The sequence below is a fragment of the Suricata suricatta genome, chromosome 1 (assembly GCF_006229205.1).
Source record: "Suricata suricatta isolate VVHF042 chromosome 1, meerkat_22Aug2017_6uvM2_HiC, whole genome shotgun sequence".
Classification (NCBI taxonomy): domain Eukaryota; kingdom Metazoa; phylum Chordata; class Mammalia; order Carnivora; family Herpestidae; genus Suricata; species Suricata suricatta.
In genome coordinates, this window is record NC_043700.1 from 34,066,955 (window position 1) to 34,085,920 (window position 18,966).

General features: G+C 37.2%; 1 protein-coding gene across 2 annotated transcripts in view; it reads left to right on the plus strand.

Annotated features, from left to right (window-relative positions):
- The first annotated feature begins 83 nt into the window (after positions 1–83).
- The window catches only part of LOC115290778 (disintegrin and metalloproteinase domain-containing protein 5-like), a 110,433-nt gene continuing 91,550 nt past the window's right edge, over positions 84–18,966 (plus strand). For both annotated transcript variants that reach the window (XM_029938612.1, XM_029938637.1), the window contains exons 1-2: positions 84–176; positions 1,015–1,094. In XM_029938612.1, the coding sequence (XP_029794472.1) occupies positions 122–176; positions 1,015–1,094 (135 nt within the window). In that variant the 5' untranslated portion in view covers positions 84–121. The remainder of the gene's footprint in view (positions 177–1,014; positions 1,095–18,966) is intronic.

Sequence of the window (18,966 nt, forward strand, 5' to 3'; positions counted from 1 at the left end):
TCCCCGCCCTCCCCGCCTCCCCGCCGGTGCGCACCGAGGCGCCCTGCGCGAGCTGCGCCCCGCCTTCCTCGACGCCTCAACTGCTGTTACACCGCCAGCAGGGCTCCAAGACAGCGGAGCCATGTTCCTTCTCCTGGTCCTTCTCACCCGGCTGGGAGAGCTGCACGCAGACCCCAGTGAGTCCAGATACTTGTTCCCCCTCGCCGTCTGGTCTTTCAGGGGGGATTGTGTTCGCTTAGGCGGCTGCCTCTTCTGGTCCAGGCCCCAGACCCAGACCTTATCCCAGCCCCGCACACTTTCTACCCACTGTCTTCTGCCCCCCTCGTTTGGGGCGCCTGTGGCCAAGAAAGCGGAGGGTGACTCCAGTCAGAAAATCATTTTCACGTCTCTGGGTATTCTTTATGTAATACGGAGCAGGTCTTTCCCACATACAAAATTCTGCAATTCTAGAAACAATTGCATCGCCCTAAAGAAGCTGTTCATCAGTGATGTCCTGATTTGGTGACTGCTGTCCTTCACCTGCTTCACTGAAAATTGCAGATCACCCTTGACTTCAGTATTCTTTATCTTTGTCATGCAAATGATCCCACTTTCTTGCTATACCTGAGTTTTCCCTTTCCATACCTCTTTTACAATGCCCTAGTTTGTTATTCAGTGTTACCTAGTCAAACTGTCAAACTGCCTAACAGTTTGACTGCCTAACATTGAGAAGTTTCTCTTTCTCAGTGTCTACACACATCCAGAGAGAGAGAGAGAGAGAGAGAGAGAGAGAGAGAGAGAGAGAGAGCGAGAATAAAAACTTGATCTCTTGACGAGGGCCAAGAAATATGTGGGTAAGAATGACCAGACCAGAAAGATAGTGGAAAGGAAGGATAGGTACACAGATTATACAAAACAAAAAAAGAAAAAAGAAAAAAGTTGGTAATGTAGAGAAACAAATGCGGAATTGGATTTAGGTATGTACAATGTAGGCTTACAGGTATATCGAAATAACTTTGCTTATTTTTATTTTAGATTCTGATAAAACATTTCTGGAAACCACAATTCCTGAGAAGATTTCATCATCTGATACCAAAACAGATCCAGAAAATAATGTAATTGAGAAATATTTTTATATCATAAGTTGTGTTAAGTTGCCTTTAATAGAAGACCAAAGTTGCTGACTGGAGGCAGGAACTCAATTCTTGGAGGCAGAGCTGATAACTGGAACAGCGTTCAGAACAAGGAACATTTTGAAGTGTATGAATGTGTGTGATGCTACGTGTGTGTGTTTCTGTGGACGATGAAGGATTTGAAGAATAGGATCCACCAGGGCCCGGGAGAAGCAGGCAAAGTGCCCGACTCAGGCAGAAAATGTAAGGGAATGGTAAAAAACGGATTCCTACAGGACCAGGATTAGGGTAAAGTGAGTGAGGTGAGTGAAGGTCGGATTCTGGCTTGCTTTAAAACTTTGATAACTTGTTCATCATAAATTTTTTGCACTAATTTTGAGGTCTAAAATATTGCTTTGAAATAGTTTTTTGTTTGTTTTGTTATTGAGTTTTCTGTCCCGCAGTCCTAGTCCTAGGCCAGGTGATTTCCTCCAGCTGTTTGCCTCAGGCTTCAGAGTCGGAAGCTGAAAGGTGGTCTGGTAAGGAGCTCACAGATGGCTTAGATGCAGTTAGCACAGAGGCTTAACAGGCGGAGCTTGGATATTGGTCCATGTTACTTCTCTAATTCCTCTGGAAAATCTGTTTCTCACATGGGTCCTTCCATACTATAGGATAATCTAATACTGGTCGTAACTGTGGTCTCCAAATTTATTTTTTTTTCTTTTAGTGGTTTTTGAAAACCTTCCCTCTCTGTTTCACATGAGGATACACTGTATCAGGTTCCTTCCTCCCCCACTTCCCCCAGTTCTTTGAAGGTAACCTCTCTTCCTATGTACTCTTTACATTTTCTTTCTTAAGTAAGTTTTTTTTAAACCACCCCGCCCCCCGCCCCAAAACACCCAGCAGATTCCTAGCTGTGCAGTGTATATCAGTGCTGCTCCAGCTTTTTTTTTTTTTTTTTTTCTGATTGGATAGAAGCGGCTCCATTGGACTTTTTGTTTAGTTTTCTTTTTCCTGAAATGAATAATACAAACCCTCTCTATTACTTATTACTGAGCAATCTTTGATACTGTCAATATCAGTATTAAAGACAATAGTTAACTTGTCCAATATCTAGCATTTTTTAAAAGTTATTTAATAAAATGGAAACAGTGTGTTTCTTTTGATGGTAACAGTTTTATTTATTTATTTATTTATTTTAGTGCTATTTTTTTTATTTAAATAGTTTATTACCAAGTTGGTTTCCATATAACACCCAGTGCTCTTCCCCACAGGTGCCCTCCTTCATGACCATCACCCCCGTTCCCCTTCCTCCCTCCCTCCTCAGCCCTCAGTTTGTTCTCAGCTTTCAAAAGTCTCTCATGATTTGCCTCACTCCCTCTCCCTAACTCTTTCCCCCCCCTTCCCCTTCCCATGGTGACCTATTAGGTTTCTCCTGTTTTCCTGTTAGACCTATGAGTGCAAACATATGGTATCTGTCTTTCTCTGCCTGACTTATTTCACTTAGCATGACATCCTTGAGGTCCATCCACTTTCCTACAAATGGCCAGATTTCATTCTTTCTCATGGCCATGTAATACTCCATTGTATACATATATACCACATCTTCTTGATCCACTCATCAGGTGATGGACATTTAGGCTCTTTCCATGTTTTAGCTATTGTTGACATTGCTGCTATGAACATTGGGGTACATGTGCTCCTATGTGTCAGCACTTCTGTATCCCTTGGGTAAATCCCTAGCAGTGTTATTGCTGGGTCATAAGGGAGTTCTATGGATAGTTTTTTGAGGACCCTCCACACTGTTTTCTGGAGCGGCTGCACCAGTTCACATTCCCACCAACAGTGTAGGAGGCTGCCTGTTTCTCCACATCCTCGCCAGCAATGACAGTTTTAAAAGCTTCCTTTTTAATATTTTTGCAACAGGAAATTATTCTTAATGTGGGGTGTGACTGTATTTTAATATATTCAGTATAATATGAAGTGGGACCTGCAAGAGTAAGAATGCCTAGGAGACACACAGAGAGCTCCCAAATTTAAGAAATAAGAACATGGGTACTCAATTAATTTTGCATGTTTCTAATTGCCTATATATATGTATATAAAGACAAAAAAGAAATATTGCATGGGACATACTATATAGTTTTAAATACTCAAAGTTATTTGTTGTTTATAACAAATTTTAAGTATTTTTGACTAAGAAAAGAGGTGGAACTGAAATAAAATTATTATTTGGGGTCTCAGAATTGCAATCAGGAAGCACAGATTTAGTAGCAACCCAAACTGTGTCCCCCAAGGGACCTAAAATAAATTACTTCTAAGATAAAAGGGGATGCTTATATACGTTGTTTACAAAGAATTTTGATCAGTGTTGGCAGAAAACTAATCTTGGCTGACTATAACTGGTTGCTAAGACCATCAGCAAGGAAAAGCTCTTCCTGTAGCAAGTGTTTGGGTTGAGTTGTTGGAATATTCATGGTTTGGCCCCGTTTACGGGTTTGGCCTTGTCAAAAGTTCATGGTTTCACCCTGTGGAGGGACGTGCCTAAGTTTCATTTCCTTAATAGCCTCCTGGATCCGTTTTAAAACCCCTTGACATAAATGACTCCATTTCATTTCGTCTTTCTCAGTATCTAAATTATATACCTCTTTCTTCAATTATATTTACATAATGATTTGACTCGCCTTACCAGTTCCTTGTTTTCAAGAAATTACTTTTAAAATGATTTGCAGTTATTCCATTTATATTATAACGTAGTTTCTACAGTGGTCACATCCAGTTTATTTCATTCTTTTTCCCAGTGAACATTTGTTGGTAACACACACACACACACACACACACACACACACACGACATTAGTATTGTGAAGTTAACAACTCTCATCATTGCCCTTGTTGGCTTGCTTTTGCATTCTTTAATATGTCCATTGACAAAACCAGAATATTCTTTTCTACAACACTGCACAGGATGCTTCCATTTCTTCCCGTGCTGGAAAACTAGTATCAGCCAGATAAAAGAACTGAATTCTTCAAGGTACTAAAACTCTTTCAAAAGATAGAACAAGTACCATACTAATTATCCACTTCAAGTTGGAATTTCTTTTCCTGTTCATAAGGCATATTTTCCCCTTTAAGAACAGATTTGACACCAGAGGGATATCTTTTTCTTTTGTACAATTTGTTTATTTTTTAAATTTATATCCAAGTCAGTTAGCAGATAGTGCACCAGTGATTTCAGGAGTAGATTCCTTAATGCCTCTTACCCGTTCAGCCCCTCCCCTCCCCCACAACCTCTCCAGCAACCGTCTGTCGTCTATATTTAAGAGTCCCTTTTGTTTTGTCCCCCTCCTGGCTGTTATATTGTTTTTACTTCCCTTATGTTCACCTGTTTTGTATCTTAAAGTCCTTCTATGAGTGAAGTCTTTATCAGACTGACTAATTCGCTTAACATAATCCCCTCTTAGTTCCATCCATGGAGTTGCAAATGGCAAGATTTTATTCTTTTTGATTGCCGAGTGATATTCCTACACACACACACACACACACACACACACACACACACACATCTTCTTTATCCATTCATCTGTTGATGGAGATTTGGGCTCTTTCCATACTTTGGCTGTTGTCAATAGTGTTGCTATACACTGTGGGGTGCATGTGCCCCTTTGAAACGCCACATCTGTATCCCTCGGATAAATACCTAGTAGTGCAATTGCAGGGTCGTAGGGTAGGTATTTTTAATTTTTTGAGGAACCTCCATACTGTTTTCCAGAGTAGGTGCACCAGTTTGCATTCCCACCAGCAGTGCAAAAGAGATCCTCTTTCTCCACATCCTCACCAACATCCGTTGTTGCCTGAGTTGTTAATGTTAGCCGTTCTGACAGGTGTGAGGTGGTATCTCATTGCGGTTTTTATTTGTATTTTCCTGATGATGAGTGATGTTGAGCATCGTTTCATGTGTTCATTGGCCATCTGGATGTCTTCTTTGGTGAAGTGTCTGTTTCTGTGTTTAGCCTATTTCTTCTTTGGGTTGTTTCTTTTTTGGATGTTGAGTTTGTAAGTTCATTATAGATTTTGGATACTAACCCTTTATCTGATAGGTCATTTGCAAATGGTCAGGTGCCTTTTAGTCTTGCTGATTGTTTTTTTTTCACTGCACAGAAGCTTTTTATCTTGATGAAGTCACAATAGTTGATCTTTGCTTTTGTTTCCCTTGCCTCTAAAGATCTGTTGAATAAAAAGTTGTTGTGGCTGAGGTCAATGAAGTTTTTGCCTGCTTTCTTTGAGAGGATTTTGATGACTTCCTGTCTTATGTTTAGGTCTTTCATCCATTTTGAGTTTATTTTGGTTTAAGAAAGTAGTCTAGGTATTCTTCTGCATGTTGCTGTCCAGTTTTCCCAGAACCATTCGCTGAAGACACCATCTTTATTCCATTGGATATTCTTTCCCACTTCGTCAAAGATTAGTTGGCCATACGTTTGTGGATCCTTTTCTGGGTTCCTTAGTCTGTTCCATTGATCTGAGTGTCTGTTTTTGTGCCAGTCCCATACTGTCTTGATGATTACAGTTTTGTAATAGAGCTTGAAGTCTGGGATTGTGATGCCTCCAGTTTTGGTTTTCTTTTTCAGGCTTGCTTTGGCTATTCAGGGTCTTTTCTGATTCCATACAAATGTTAGGATAGCTTGTTCTAGCTCTGTGGAGAATGCTGGTGTTATTTTGATAGGGATTGCATTGAATATATAGATTGCTTTGGGTAGTATAGACATTTTAATAATGTTTGTTCTTCCTACCAGGAGCATGGAATATTTTTCCTTTTTTTGTGTGTCTTCAATATCTTTCAGAATTTCTGTAGTTTTCAGTGTATAGATTTTACACCTCTTTGGTTAGATTTATTTCTAGGTATTTTATGGGTTTTGGTACAATTGTAAATGGAATTGATTACTTGATTTCTCTTTCTGTTGCTTCATTATTGGTATATAGAAATGCAACTGATTTCTATGCATTGACTTTATATCCTGCAACTTTGCTGAATTCATGTATCAATTCTAGCAGTTTTTTTGTAGGCATTTGTTGGGGTTTTCCCTATAGAGTATATTGTCATCTGTGAAGAGTGAAAGTCTGACTTTCTCCTTGATTATTTGGAGGCCTTTTATTCCTTTGTGTCGTCTGATTGCTGAAGCTAAGACTTCCAATACTATGTTGAATAACAGTGGTGAGAGTGGACATCCCTGTACTGTTCCTGACCTTAGGGGGAAATCTCTCAGTTTTTCTAATCGAGGATGATATTACCAGTGTGTTTTTCATACATGACTTTTAAGATCTCATTTTGATCCTTCTGTCCTCTGACTTTCTTGAGGGTTTTTTTTAACCAAGAAATGCTGCTGTATTTTGTCAAATGCTTTCTCAGTATCTGTTGAGACTATCATGTAGTTCTTGAGTTTGCACTAATTGACGTGATGAATCACATTGATTGTTTTGTGGATACTGAACCAGCCCTGCATCTTAGTTATAAATCCCACTTGGTCATGGTGAATAATATTTTTAATATTATTTTTAATGTGTTGTTGGATCCGGTTGGCTAGTATCTTCTTAAGGATTTTTGCATCCAAGTTCTTCAGGGAAATTCATCCTTTTTAGTGGGGTCTTTTTCTGGTTTAGGAATCAAGGTAATGCTGGATTCATAGAAAGAGTTTGGAAGTTTTCCTTCCTATTTAAACATTTTTTTATTTTGAACAGCCTTAAGAGACTAGATGTTTGGTAGAATTCCCCTGGAAAGCCATCTGGCCCTGGACTCCTGTTTTTTTTTTTGAAGAGATTTTTGATTACTAATTCAATTTCTTTACTAGTTATGGGAGTGTTCAAATTTTCTATTCTTTCCTGTTTTAGTTTTGGTTGTTTATATGTTTCTAGGAATTTTTCCATTTCTTCCAGATTGCTCATTTTATTGGTGCATAATTGCTTGTAATATTTTCATATTATTGTTTGTATTTCTGCTGTGGTGATTGTGATCTCTCCTCTTTCATTCTTGATTTTATTTATTTGTATACTTTTCCTTTCTCTTTTTGATCATACTGGTGAGGGAATTATCAATTTTGTTAATTCTTTCAAAGAACCAACTCCTGGTTTCATTGATCTGTTCTCACTTTTTTCTTTTTTTGATAGCATTGATTTCTTCTCTAATCTGTATTATTTCTTGTCTTCTGCTGGTTTTGGGTTTCAATTGCAGTTCTTTTTCCAGCTCTTTGAGGTGTAAGGTTTGGTTGTGTATCTGAGACCTTACTTCCTTCTTTAGGAAGGCCTGGATTGCTATATAGTTCCTTCTTATGACTATCTTTGTGGCATCCCAGGGCTTTTGGGCTGTGGTTTATAATTGTCATTGGCTTCCGTATATTTTTTAATTTCCTCTTTAACTTCTTGGTTAGTCCATTCATCTTTAATAGGATGGCCTTTGGTTTCTAAGTATTTGTTATCTTTCCACAGTTTTTCTTGTGGTTGGTTGTGAGTTTCATAGCGTTGTGGTCTGAAAATATGCACGGTATGATCTCGATCTTTTTGTATTTGATGAGGGCTAATTTGAGTTCCTATATGTGATATAGTTTGGAGAACGTTCTATGTGCACTGGAGAAGAATATGTATTCTGCTATTTTAAGGTGACATGTTCTGAATATATCTGTTAAGTCCATCTGATCTAGTGTGTCATTCAAAGCCACTGTTTCTTGTTGATTTTCTGTTTAGATGATCTGTCCATTGCTGTGAGTGTCCTCTTCTAGGGGAGGGTCTCACCAATAGAAGTCCCCTACTATTATGGTTTTATTATCAATTTCTTTATGTTTGTGATTATCTGATTTATACATTTTGGTACTTTCATATTTGGAGCATAAATGTTTGAAATTGTTAGGTCTTCTTGGTGGATAGGCCCCTTAATTATGATATAATGCCCTTCTTCATCTCTTGTTACAGTCTTTACTTTAAAGTCTGGATTGTCTGATATAAGTAGGGCTACTCTGGCTTTCTTTTAGTGACCTTTAGCATGATAGATGGTTCTCCATTCCCTTACTTTCAATCTGAAGGTGTCTTTAGGTCTAAAATGGGTCTCTTGTAAATAACATATTGATAGATCTTGTTTTCTTATCCATTTTGTTCCTCTGTGTCTTTTGATGGAGTGTTTAGTTCATTGATGTTTCGAGTGAGTACTGAAAGATATGCATTTATTGCCATTATGTTGCCTGTAGAGTTGGAGTTTCTGATGTTCTCTGGTACTTTCTAGTCTTTGTTGCTTTTGATCATTTTTTTTTTCATCTTATCTCCCCTCAGAAAGTCCCTTTTAAAATTTCTTGCAGGGCTGGTTTAGTGGTAATGAACTCCTTTAATTTTTGTTTATCTGGGAATCTTTTTCTCTCCTATTTTGAATGACAGCCTTGCTGGATAAAGAATTATTGGCTGCATATTTTTTGATTCAGCATACTGAATATATAATGGCACTGCTTTCTGGCTTGTCAAGTGTCTGTGGATAAGTCTCCTATGAACCTGATCTGTCTTCCCTCGTAGGTTATGGACTTTTTTGTCCCTTACTGCTCTCATGATTCTTTCCTTGCCTGAGTATTTTGTGAATTTGACTATGATATGCCTTTTTGATGGTCAGTTTTTATTGAATCTAATGGGGGTTCTCTGTGCTTCCTGGATTTTGACACCTCTTTCTTTCCCCAGGTTAGGAAAGCTTTCCACTATAATTTGCTCACATAAACCTCTTTTTTTTCTCTCTCTTCATCTTCTGGGTCCCCTATGATTCTGATGTTCCTTTTTAATGAGTCACTGATTTCTGTAATTCCTAAATCGTGTTCTTTTGCCTTTGTTTCCCTCTTCTGCTTCATTGTTCCCCATAAATTTGTCCTCTGTATTGCTGATTTGCTGCTCTGCCTTATCCATACTTGCTGCTGTGCCATTCATCTGAGATTTCAGCTCTGTTATAGCTTTTTAAATTCCTTCCTGTCTTGCTTTTACTTCTTTTATCTCTGCAGAAAGGGATTCTAATCTACTTTCAATTCCAGCTAGTATTTTTATTAGTATGATTCTAAATTCTTGGTCAGACATTTTGCTTGTATCTGCATTGATTAAATCCCTGGGTGTCATTTCTTCCTGTTCTTTCTTTTGGGGTGAGATCTTTCATTTGGTCATTTTGAAGGAAGAAAAGAAATTATAAGGTAAAAATAAATTAAAATTTAAAAATAAAAAACAACACAAAAAACATCAAATGAAGGATGCTATTTCTTAGGTGTGTTTTGGTCTGGTTGTTAAAAGGCGCTTGACAGATGAGAGAAAAAAGGCAAAGATAAGAAAAGAAAAAAAAAAGAAAAGAAAAAAGGAAAACATTTGAAAATTTGAAAAATGAATACAATAAAATAGAATAAAATGAAATGATGGAAGTAAAATAAAATTTAAAAAATTTACAAAAAAGTAAAATATGTAGTTGAAGAAAATTAAAGAAAAACATTTTTAATAAAAATTAAAAATAAAAATGTATTTTTTCTTTTTCCATACTTAAGAATCAGGAAAAAAAAGAAAACAAATTAATAAGTGGACCAGCATCTTAGTGACCTTAGTACTCAAACTATGAAGCACTTTATGGTCCACAAACTATGCAGGCGAGTAGTTTGTGGTGTTTCTGAAGAGTGAGGTTGGCCCAGTTGAGTTGGGCTTAGTGTAATGGCTTCATTCTCCACTAGGTGGTGCTGCTTAGGTTACTGGGGTAGATTGTTATGGCACATGTAGGCATGTATGTGCATGCTTGGGATAGGTGAAAATGGCATCATCCAGCCATCCAGTCTCTCATGTCAGAATTCTGTGCTTTTCAGACGGGCAGTCGAGCATCCCTGTTTTGTTTCCAGCTTCTGTCCGTTCCCCACTTTTACAAGTTGTGACCAAGCTATCAGGCTGCCAGGTGGCACCTCCCTCCTGAGTTTTATGTCAGATGCGGCTATGTTTCCAAACCCCTCACTTCTAAAGGACTGTGGCTTCGACCCATTTTGATCTTCTAGGGGAGAGTCTCACCAAGCAATGACTGGGTGCCTGCCTGCCCCCAGGAACGTTCGCCAGACCATGCTGCTGCCAGTACCCAGAGACTGAAGCTGGGTGCCAGCCTGCCCCAGAAGAAGTTCACGTGATCATGTAGCAGCAGCGTTTCAGGGATTATGGTGAATTACTACACACATTTGGCACTAGGCTTTCCCCTTAACGTGCTTCTTCCAACACCAGCAAATGTGCTTCCACTGGAACCACTGGGACCTTTGCCCTTGGGGTGGACGCATAGCGTCTACCAAATGTCCTCCCAGCAGGGGGGCCACGTCTCCCCATGTAGTCCAGGACCCCTCCGACCTCGCCTTCTGCTCCTGGGGATTCACCCTTCCCACCAGAGCACCTCCAGGTATCGAGCTGCAGAGTTTCAGACTCTGCCCTCCCCCCCCGTTTATAGTATCTTAATGGAATTTATACCCTCTCCTTTCTGCTTTCTCCCTTTTTTGTTCAATCCCTTGCATACTCTTTCTTCCTCTCCAGTTGCTTTTGGGGGAGGGGATGCTTTTCCATACTCTCCCCCCAATCTCCATTCTCTCTCTGCAAGCAATGACAGCTCCCTGCCCTCTGTGGCTTCTCTCTCCCCCAGTTCACTTCTCCACACCACATATCTGCCGAGTTCTGTGGTTCAGGTTGTGCAGATTCTTGTGTTAATCCTCGAATCAGTTTTCTAAGTGTGCAGGATGGTTTAGTGTCGATCTGGCTGCATTTCAGGGATGAGAGACACAAAAATAGCTTCCATGCTGTTACTCCATCTTGGCCCCTCCCCCAGAGGGATACATTTTGAAGACAGGTCTTAATTCTTTCTTCAACACATTTAATTTTAATCAACGGGATAATTCATAACATCGTTTACTCTTTTTACAATTTGCAAAATCCTATTACTAGAGATAACTCTGAAAAAGAAATAGGCCTTACTCAATGTATTATTTAAAAAGTCAACAAAAATTTTGGGGGCTTGTTTTATGATTAGAGCATGATTTTCGTCCCTCATATGCACTAAAAATTCTCTCAACTGCATTTGTTAAAGAGAGAGCCAACAGGTTTGGTGAATGCAAGAGAATTGAACAATGCTGAATGCCAGCAAAATCATAAAAATGTTTTAATAACTCACTTCAAACAGCATAGATGATGAAGGGAGAGAACAATATATTCACAATGATCTCAATGTCAAGATAAAAGACATCAGATGCTCTTTGAGCAATATTATACAAACTATGGCAAGGACAGCCAATTCCTTCTTAGAATCATTCATGTTTTGGTTCAGTTTCAAATGAACATTTTCTGTGTATATATACAAACACCCACACAAATTTGTACTTGTCTTATCTCCACAAAAGCAGTACAGTTTTTCTCATTAACCTGATAAGGGAGTCTCTGCACAAGTTTGCTATGCACAAGTCTCTGAAGTCTTATTTGGAAGGGATTTTACTTCTAAATAGCCTTATAAGCAGGCGCTTTTCTCATTAGATTTTTCTCACTAGAAAAATACCATACAAGCAAAGGAAACATTTTTTTTCCTGCATTGCGATTACTCAGGGCCGTGCCCTAACAATCAACCGTGTACAATGTGTAGATCTATGTAGATGTGTAGATTTATGATTTCTGTAATTGCAAAGAGAGCCATTGCATCCTTTAATTATTGCAGTGGATTTCAATTGGACACCTGAAAGTTTGCTTGCAATTTTGGAATCAGAATATACTTTGGTATTAATATATTCAAATAGTCATTTAAGTAGAAAGACTGATGATATGCTGTGTGGAAAACCATTGCAGTGTCTGTTGCAATTCTTATATCTTCTAAGTTTATCTCAATACAAAAAATTTGTTGTATTACTTTTGCTGGTACTGTATGAAGAAATCACTTATCTCTTTTGTTTGTTAGTTTATGTTGGCTTAATATTTGACCTTCTATTTTTCCTGTAAAGGAACAATTGCATACTGTACAAAGAACTTCAAAAGGACTTTTCCTTAAGTTAATAAAATTGTTTAGAATTTTGGCATTTAAATGTACGCAAGAAATAGATAATAGTCCCAAACTGAAAATACTGTATTTGATCATCTTGCAGCTGGGTCAGTTCATCTGTCGCAAGTCCATACTCATAACTAATCATGAACAAGTTGAACCATTGAGAGGGTTGCAAAGTGGGAAAATAAACACTAAGTTGAACTTGATATGCGATTCAAAAAAAATAATGAGTTTCCAGTTTGCCTGTAAGGGCCAGTTGTAAACACAGTCTTCCTGCAGAAACCCAGAGCTAATCTTACATAAGGTTTTGGGAAGCGTGATGTTCAAGGATTAGTGAGCATTCAGAAGGGAGAGTGCTTACGTATTGACATGTTTTCAACTGTGTTAGTGGTTGTTGGAGTAAGGCTGCTTGTTGACCATCTCACTTTCAGATCCTCCTCAGTGGAGTGAGGCACTTACACTTTTCTAGAAGCTGAGGCTGTTACTGATTTGTTAACCTTCAGAAGCTAGTTATTTGAGTGTGGCTGTTGGTGACTGGCTGATTTCCGGATCGTGTGCCCTGACCGGAAGTTCTCTCTAATGGTAGTTACTTGTTCATGACTTGGGACTTTGGCCAAAGAACTGCCTTTTCCTTTCGTCAATATGAAAAATAAGTACTTTTAATTCACAGTCTCTCCTTTTGGATTTCCCTCAAACAAACCTATGGGGAGAGTTGAGGGATAATATAAGTCTATTTCTGACGGTATGATTTTTCAGCTCAAGTTGCCTTGTAAGTGATTTAAGTGCCAGTTACTGTGGTGGAAAAGAGCTCTGACTACCAAAGTTTTGTAACATACTGAAAAAAGCTGAATACAGAATATTTTGGGAGTTCTGACAAAGTTCAGACAGGACACAGGGTAAAAATCATTAAATTCAAGACATGTCTGTACATACAGGATGCCTGACAATCCTAAACACACACCAGGGTCTCTTTAGTAGTGAATTTTTTTTTTTTACATATTTATGAGTGTCCCAAAATGACTTCTTTGAGTTAGAGGAATTGAAGGCAGCCTAGGCCTATTGTTCCAAATCTTCACATGATTTGATCAAATAAAATACCCATTATCATCCATTATACACAAAAAAGAGGCCCACTTACTTAGTTTAGTGGTCAAAGAAAGATGTCATACTAATTGCTTTTCCTTCTTTCTTCTTTGGTTTCTGGGCAGAAAAGTATCATGATACACACATTTTGTCCTAGAAACGTATATTAATAACATGTTGATAATGATTCCTCCTGAAGCATGAATTGACTGTGCCAAGGCTATTTAAGGGGAATTTGGAACAGTAAGGTGGAGTCTCAGGGTATTTTCCAACACACCAAATGTATGCCAATGGAATCTGCTCTTTTCAGCCCCTTGGAACTTGATTTTTATTAATAGTCGTTGGTGTTCGTGTCCTAGTATCTTATAGGGGTGGTATAGTGTTTTCATATTGCTTGGTTTTATTTACATAATAATATTTGCATACTTTTCCCCCACTATAATCACCAAACCACTAGTTCTATTTTAGATGAATTTTGTGAATGATGGTGGTATATGTAATTAATTCCTTCCACAAGAACAAACAAAATGAACAATATAAAAAAACTTTGTCATTCTTCCTGCAACTAAGAGCTTTGCTAATAGAGCAAACTAAAGAAGATATGTCCACATATAAAATATGACCCAGAATATCTTTGATATCCTCACAGATCCCCCCTCCCACACTCCCCATATAAAACAGTGAAGGTAGGAAATTCATTAATTTTTGTAGTTAGCAAGAATTATTAACGTGGTACAGAATATCTTCCAACTCATTCCAGCAATGATGTAATATGTTCTGAAGAGGGATTTAGAGGTCAATTTCTGTGATTAATTTGATTCAAATGTAGTGTTTCTGGAAATACTATATAGAGGATGTTTTGGACCTCAAGAGAGACATATACTACCCTCTTCCAATTTCATAGCATGCTATGATTAAATGGTCCCATCAAGCTTCTTATTATTATACTTTCTCTTTTATTCCTAGTCCCCATTCCCATTTCCCTCTTCCATCCAATGATAACCATGCTTGTGTACTTGATATATTTCTTTACACCTGTGTATATATTTGTATTCGATTGCATTAGACTTCTGAGATGCCCTTCAAGGGTCCTACTTCCTGATGTGCACACTGTACAATTCTGTTCTCTTGTAGATCAGTGAGACCTGTAAATATAACGGAGTGATCACTATGTTGATTAGTTTCTGTTTCACAAGACTCAACACAGCTCTGGAGCATTTGTCCACCTGACCTCAAAGAACACACAAATTGCCATGGTGTGAACTGCCTATGAGACCTTGTGGCAAAGGAACCATTGGTAGTGTCTTTGAGCTGAAAGCAGCCTTCGCATCCTCCCCTCCTCCAACCCCAGACAATCATTGACTTTTCACTGTCTCTTTAGTTTTGCCTTTTCCAGAATGTTCAATAGTTGGAATCATATAATAAATAGCCTTTCCAGATTGGCTTCTTCCACTTGGTAATATTCACTTAAGTTTTCTCCATGTCTTTTCATGGCTTGATAGTTCATTTCTTTTTAATGCTGAATAATATTGCACTGTCAGAATGTACCACAGTTTATCCATTCACTTATTGATAACATCTTGTTTGTTTGCAAATTTTGGAAATTATAAATAAAGCTGCTACAAACATTCATGTGTAGGTTTTTGTGTGCACATGAGTTTTCAACTCGTTTGGGTAAACACCAAAGAATGTGATTGCTGTATTGTATGGTAAAAGTATGTTTAGTTTTATAGGAAACTGCCAAACTTCTTCCAAAATGGTTGTACTATTTTGCATTCCTGTCTGCCAGCAGTGACAGGGAGTTCTTGTTGCTCCACATCCTTGCCAATATTTGGTGTTGTCAGGATGCTGGATTTTGGCCATTGTAATAGGTGTGTAGTAGTATTTCATTTTAATTTACAATGGACTAATAACTTATGATGTGGAATATCTTTTCATATGCTTTTCTGCCATTTGTATATCTTCTTTGGTGAGGTTCAGTTACAGTATGCCTAGGTTCAGTTCTTTTGCTCACTAAATTTTTTTAATGTTTATTTTTGAAAGAGAGAGAGAGAGAGAGAGAGGGAGAGAGAGAGGCAGAAAGGGAAACACAGAATCTGAAGCAGGCTCTTGCTTCAAGTTGTCAGCACAGAGCCCGATTGGGGGGCTTCAGTTCACAAACCACAAGATCATGACCTGAGCGGAAGTCAGATGCTTAACCAACTGAGTCACTCAGGTGCCCCTCTTTTGCCCATTTTTTAAGGGGATTGTTCATTTATTTTTGTTGAATTGTAAGTCTTCTTTCTGTATTTTGGATGACAGTCCCTTATCAGATGTGTCTTTTGCAAATATTCTCTCCCGGTCTGTAGCTTGTCTTCTCCATTGTCTCAAAACTTAATCAATTAATCTCAATTTATTATCTTTTATTTCCTGCTTATTGCTGTTTGCATTTAAGTTAAGAAATTTTTGTCTACTGCAGTGTTATACAATCTATTCCTGTGCTTTTGTGTGGAAGCTTTATATTCCTTTTACCATTTAGTCTGTGATCTATCTGGATTTTATTTTCTATCATGAGATAGAGAAGTCAAGGTTCATTGTTTTTTTCCATATGTATACTGAATTCACTGAGCACCATGTATGGAAGACCATTTTTCCTTACCATATTACAGTGGCCACTTTACTGAAGATCACATATATATAAATATATATATGTGTGTGTGTGTGTGTGTGTGTGTGTGTGTGTGTGTGTGTGTGTATTTATGGCTCTTTCTGGTTCTCTATTCTGTGCCATTGGACTGTTTTTCAAAACTCTGACCCATATTTCACTACCCTAAGTATTGTAGCTTTATTAGCTAATATAAATTGATGTGGGAACTCCTAACTTTTTATTTTTTCATATTCTTGTCTTGATGATTCTAAGCTCAGTCAATTTGTTTATATCCATGAATGACCTGCTATGATTTTATTGAGTTTTCATTGACTCTATAGATCAAATTAGGGGAAATTGAATCCTGAGTCGTCCAATTCATGTACATGGTGTATCTTTCCATATATTATAGTTTTTCATTCAGTAAGGCTTAGAAGTTTTTATTGTTAATGACTTGAAAACCTTTTGTTAAGTTATTCTCAGTTTTTTGGGATATATTTTAATGCTGTAACAAATGGTGTTTATGTTAATTTTCTAATTGTTGCTTGTCTATGAATATAAGCTAGATTATCAAAATTTGATGAGCCTTGTTTTAGTACTCTTCATATGATATATATGGAAAGATGTTATATGTGCACTTGAATATTTCTTTCTCAGTGATTGGATGTAGTATTGTATATAAGTCACAAATTTAGTTGATAGTGCTGTCCAAATCTTTATAGCTTTACTGATATTTCTCTTGGTCCTTTTTGTAACTGATAGAAATATAAAATCTCCACATAGGCTTTTGAATTGTATATAACTTACTTTTAGTTCCATCAATTTTTGTTTTATATATCTTGGAGATATAATATTAAGTGCATTAAATGTTTAAGATTATAACATTTTTTTAGTTGATGCTTTTATCATTATAAAGTGACTCCTTTATTTCTTGTAATTCATTTTGAATTACATTATATATATATTGTTTGCTATTAATATAGCTATCCTATCTTTCTTTTTGGTATTGTCTGTCTTTTGATCCTTTTATTTTGTGTTTTATATTTAAAATGCTGCCTTTTATATAAAAGTGTGTAATTATTATTTTAAACTTCATTTGGTCTTTCTTAATTTTCCCTTTCCTCTGTTTTTATGATCAATGATGTGATTATTATTCTAATTTATCTTTTTAGACTATTAGTGATGCATTCTTTAATTATTCTTTTAATGGTTACCCTTGTGATTATAACGTGTCTTTAATTTTTTTGCCTGCTACATTAAATTTGTATTTTTACCACTATCTGAAAAGCTCGAGGATCTTGAAACTTTATTCTATTTATGGTTTTTTTTGTCATTTGTGCCATTGCTATATATCTTACAACTATGTATTTTTTAATGACAAGAGCATTTACTATCACTGTTAAATGCTATTCACTTAAATTTACTGACATACTTATTTTCTTTTATTGCCATATATTTTCATGATTCTATCATGGAGCAATTTCCTTTCCATTAAAAAATAAACACTATTTTTAGTGTTTCTTTTAGTGTAGATTTGCTGTCAGTGAATTCTGTCATTTCCTCTTGTGAGGAAATGTGTTTATTTTGATTGTGTATCTGCTGAATATTTTTGCTGGATATAAACTCTTTGTTGGATATCATTTTCTTTCAGCCCTTTAACGATGTCATTCCATTGCCTTCTGGTATCCATTGTACCTGTGGGAAACTTATGCATTCTTTATATAAAAGTCTTTTGAAAGTAATGTATTCTTTCTCTCTTGTTGCCGTTTCTATATGTGGATTTTGTCTCTTTGTTTTAGCTGTTTGAGTATTCTATGCCTATGTTTGTTTTCTTTGTATCCATTCTGTTTTGGATTAATAGAGTATTGGAGAGTGTGAGTGGACATCTTTCATAAGCTTTGGAAAATCTCAGATATTCTTTTTTTTAATGGATTTAATTAATTAATTAATCAGTTAAATTTATTTACAGAGCAAGAGTCAGGAGCCAGTGGGGGCGGGGCAAAGGGGCTCAACCTCACGACTCTGGGCTCACTGCCTGAGCCAAAATCAAGAGTTGGACGCTTAACCAGCTGAGCGTCCCAGGCATAAATTAATAATATTTAATTAACGTTATTTCTTTCCTAGGCTTTATATCTTTCTCCTGTTTTTCTTGGACTATAATTACATGAAATTTAGACATTTTTAGTGGGCCACACTTCTTTTATTTTTATTCTGATATTAATTTCACTGTGTCATTATGAATATTTTCCACTGACCTGTATTCCTGTTTACCAATCCTGTCTTCTGCTGTCTGATCTTCTCTTGAACCCTTTTTTATTGACTTTTTAATAGCAGGTATTATATATATTTTTTTCTGCTCTAGAATTTCAATTTATCAGATATTTTACTCTTCTGAAAACCTCCATATTTTTCTCATTTCTTTGGTTTTTGGTAATTTGATCCTGTTCTTTCTCATTTCTTACAATTTTTTTACTGAAATAAGATGTAATAGTTTGCTAGGACTTTCATAAGAAAGCAACACAAGCCATGTGCTTTACACAACAACAATGTATTGTCTCACAGTTCCACAAAGGAGGCCAGAAGTCCAAGATCAAGATGTTGACAGGGTTGGTTCTTTCTGGAGACTGTGAGGCAGAATCTGTGTTAGGCCTCTCTCCTTGGCTTGTAGATGGAGTCTTCTGAATCTTGACAGGCATTCCCCTTTGTGTATGTCTGGTGTATGTCTGTGTCTAAACTTCCCTTTGTGGTATTGTTTTTTTGTTTTTTTTAGAGAGAGAGAAAGTGTGCACTTGCACACAAGTGGGAGAGGGGCAGAGAGAGAGAGAGAGAGAGAATCTTAAGCAGACTCCATGATGAGTGGAGAGGAGCCCTACGTGGGGCTTGATCCCAAAACCCTGGGATCATAACCTAAGCCAAAATCAAGAGTCAGATGCTCAATCAACTGAGCCACCTAGGTGCCCCTAAATTTCTCCTTTGCATAAGGATACTAGTCATATTGGATTAAGGGCTACCTTAATGACCTAACTTTATTACTTCTGTAAGGACCCTATCTCCAAATAAGGTCATGTTCTGAGGTCCTGAGGTTATGAATTCACATATAACTTTGGAAGGAGGAAGAAGACATAATTC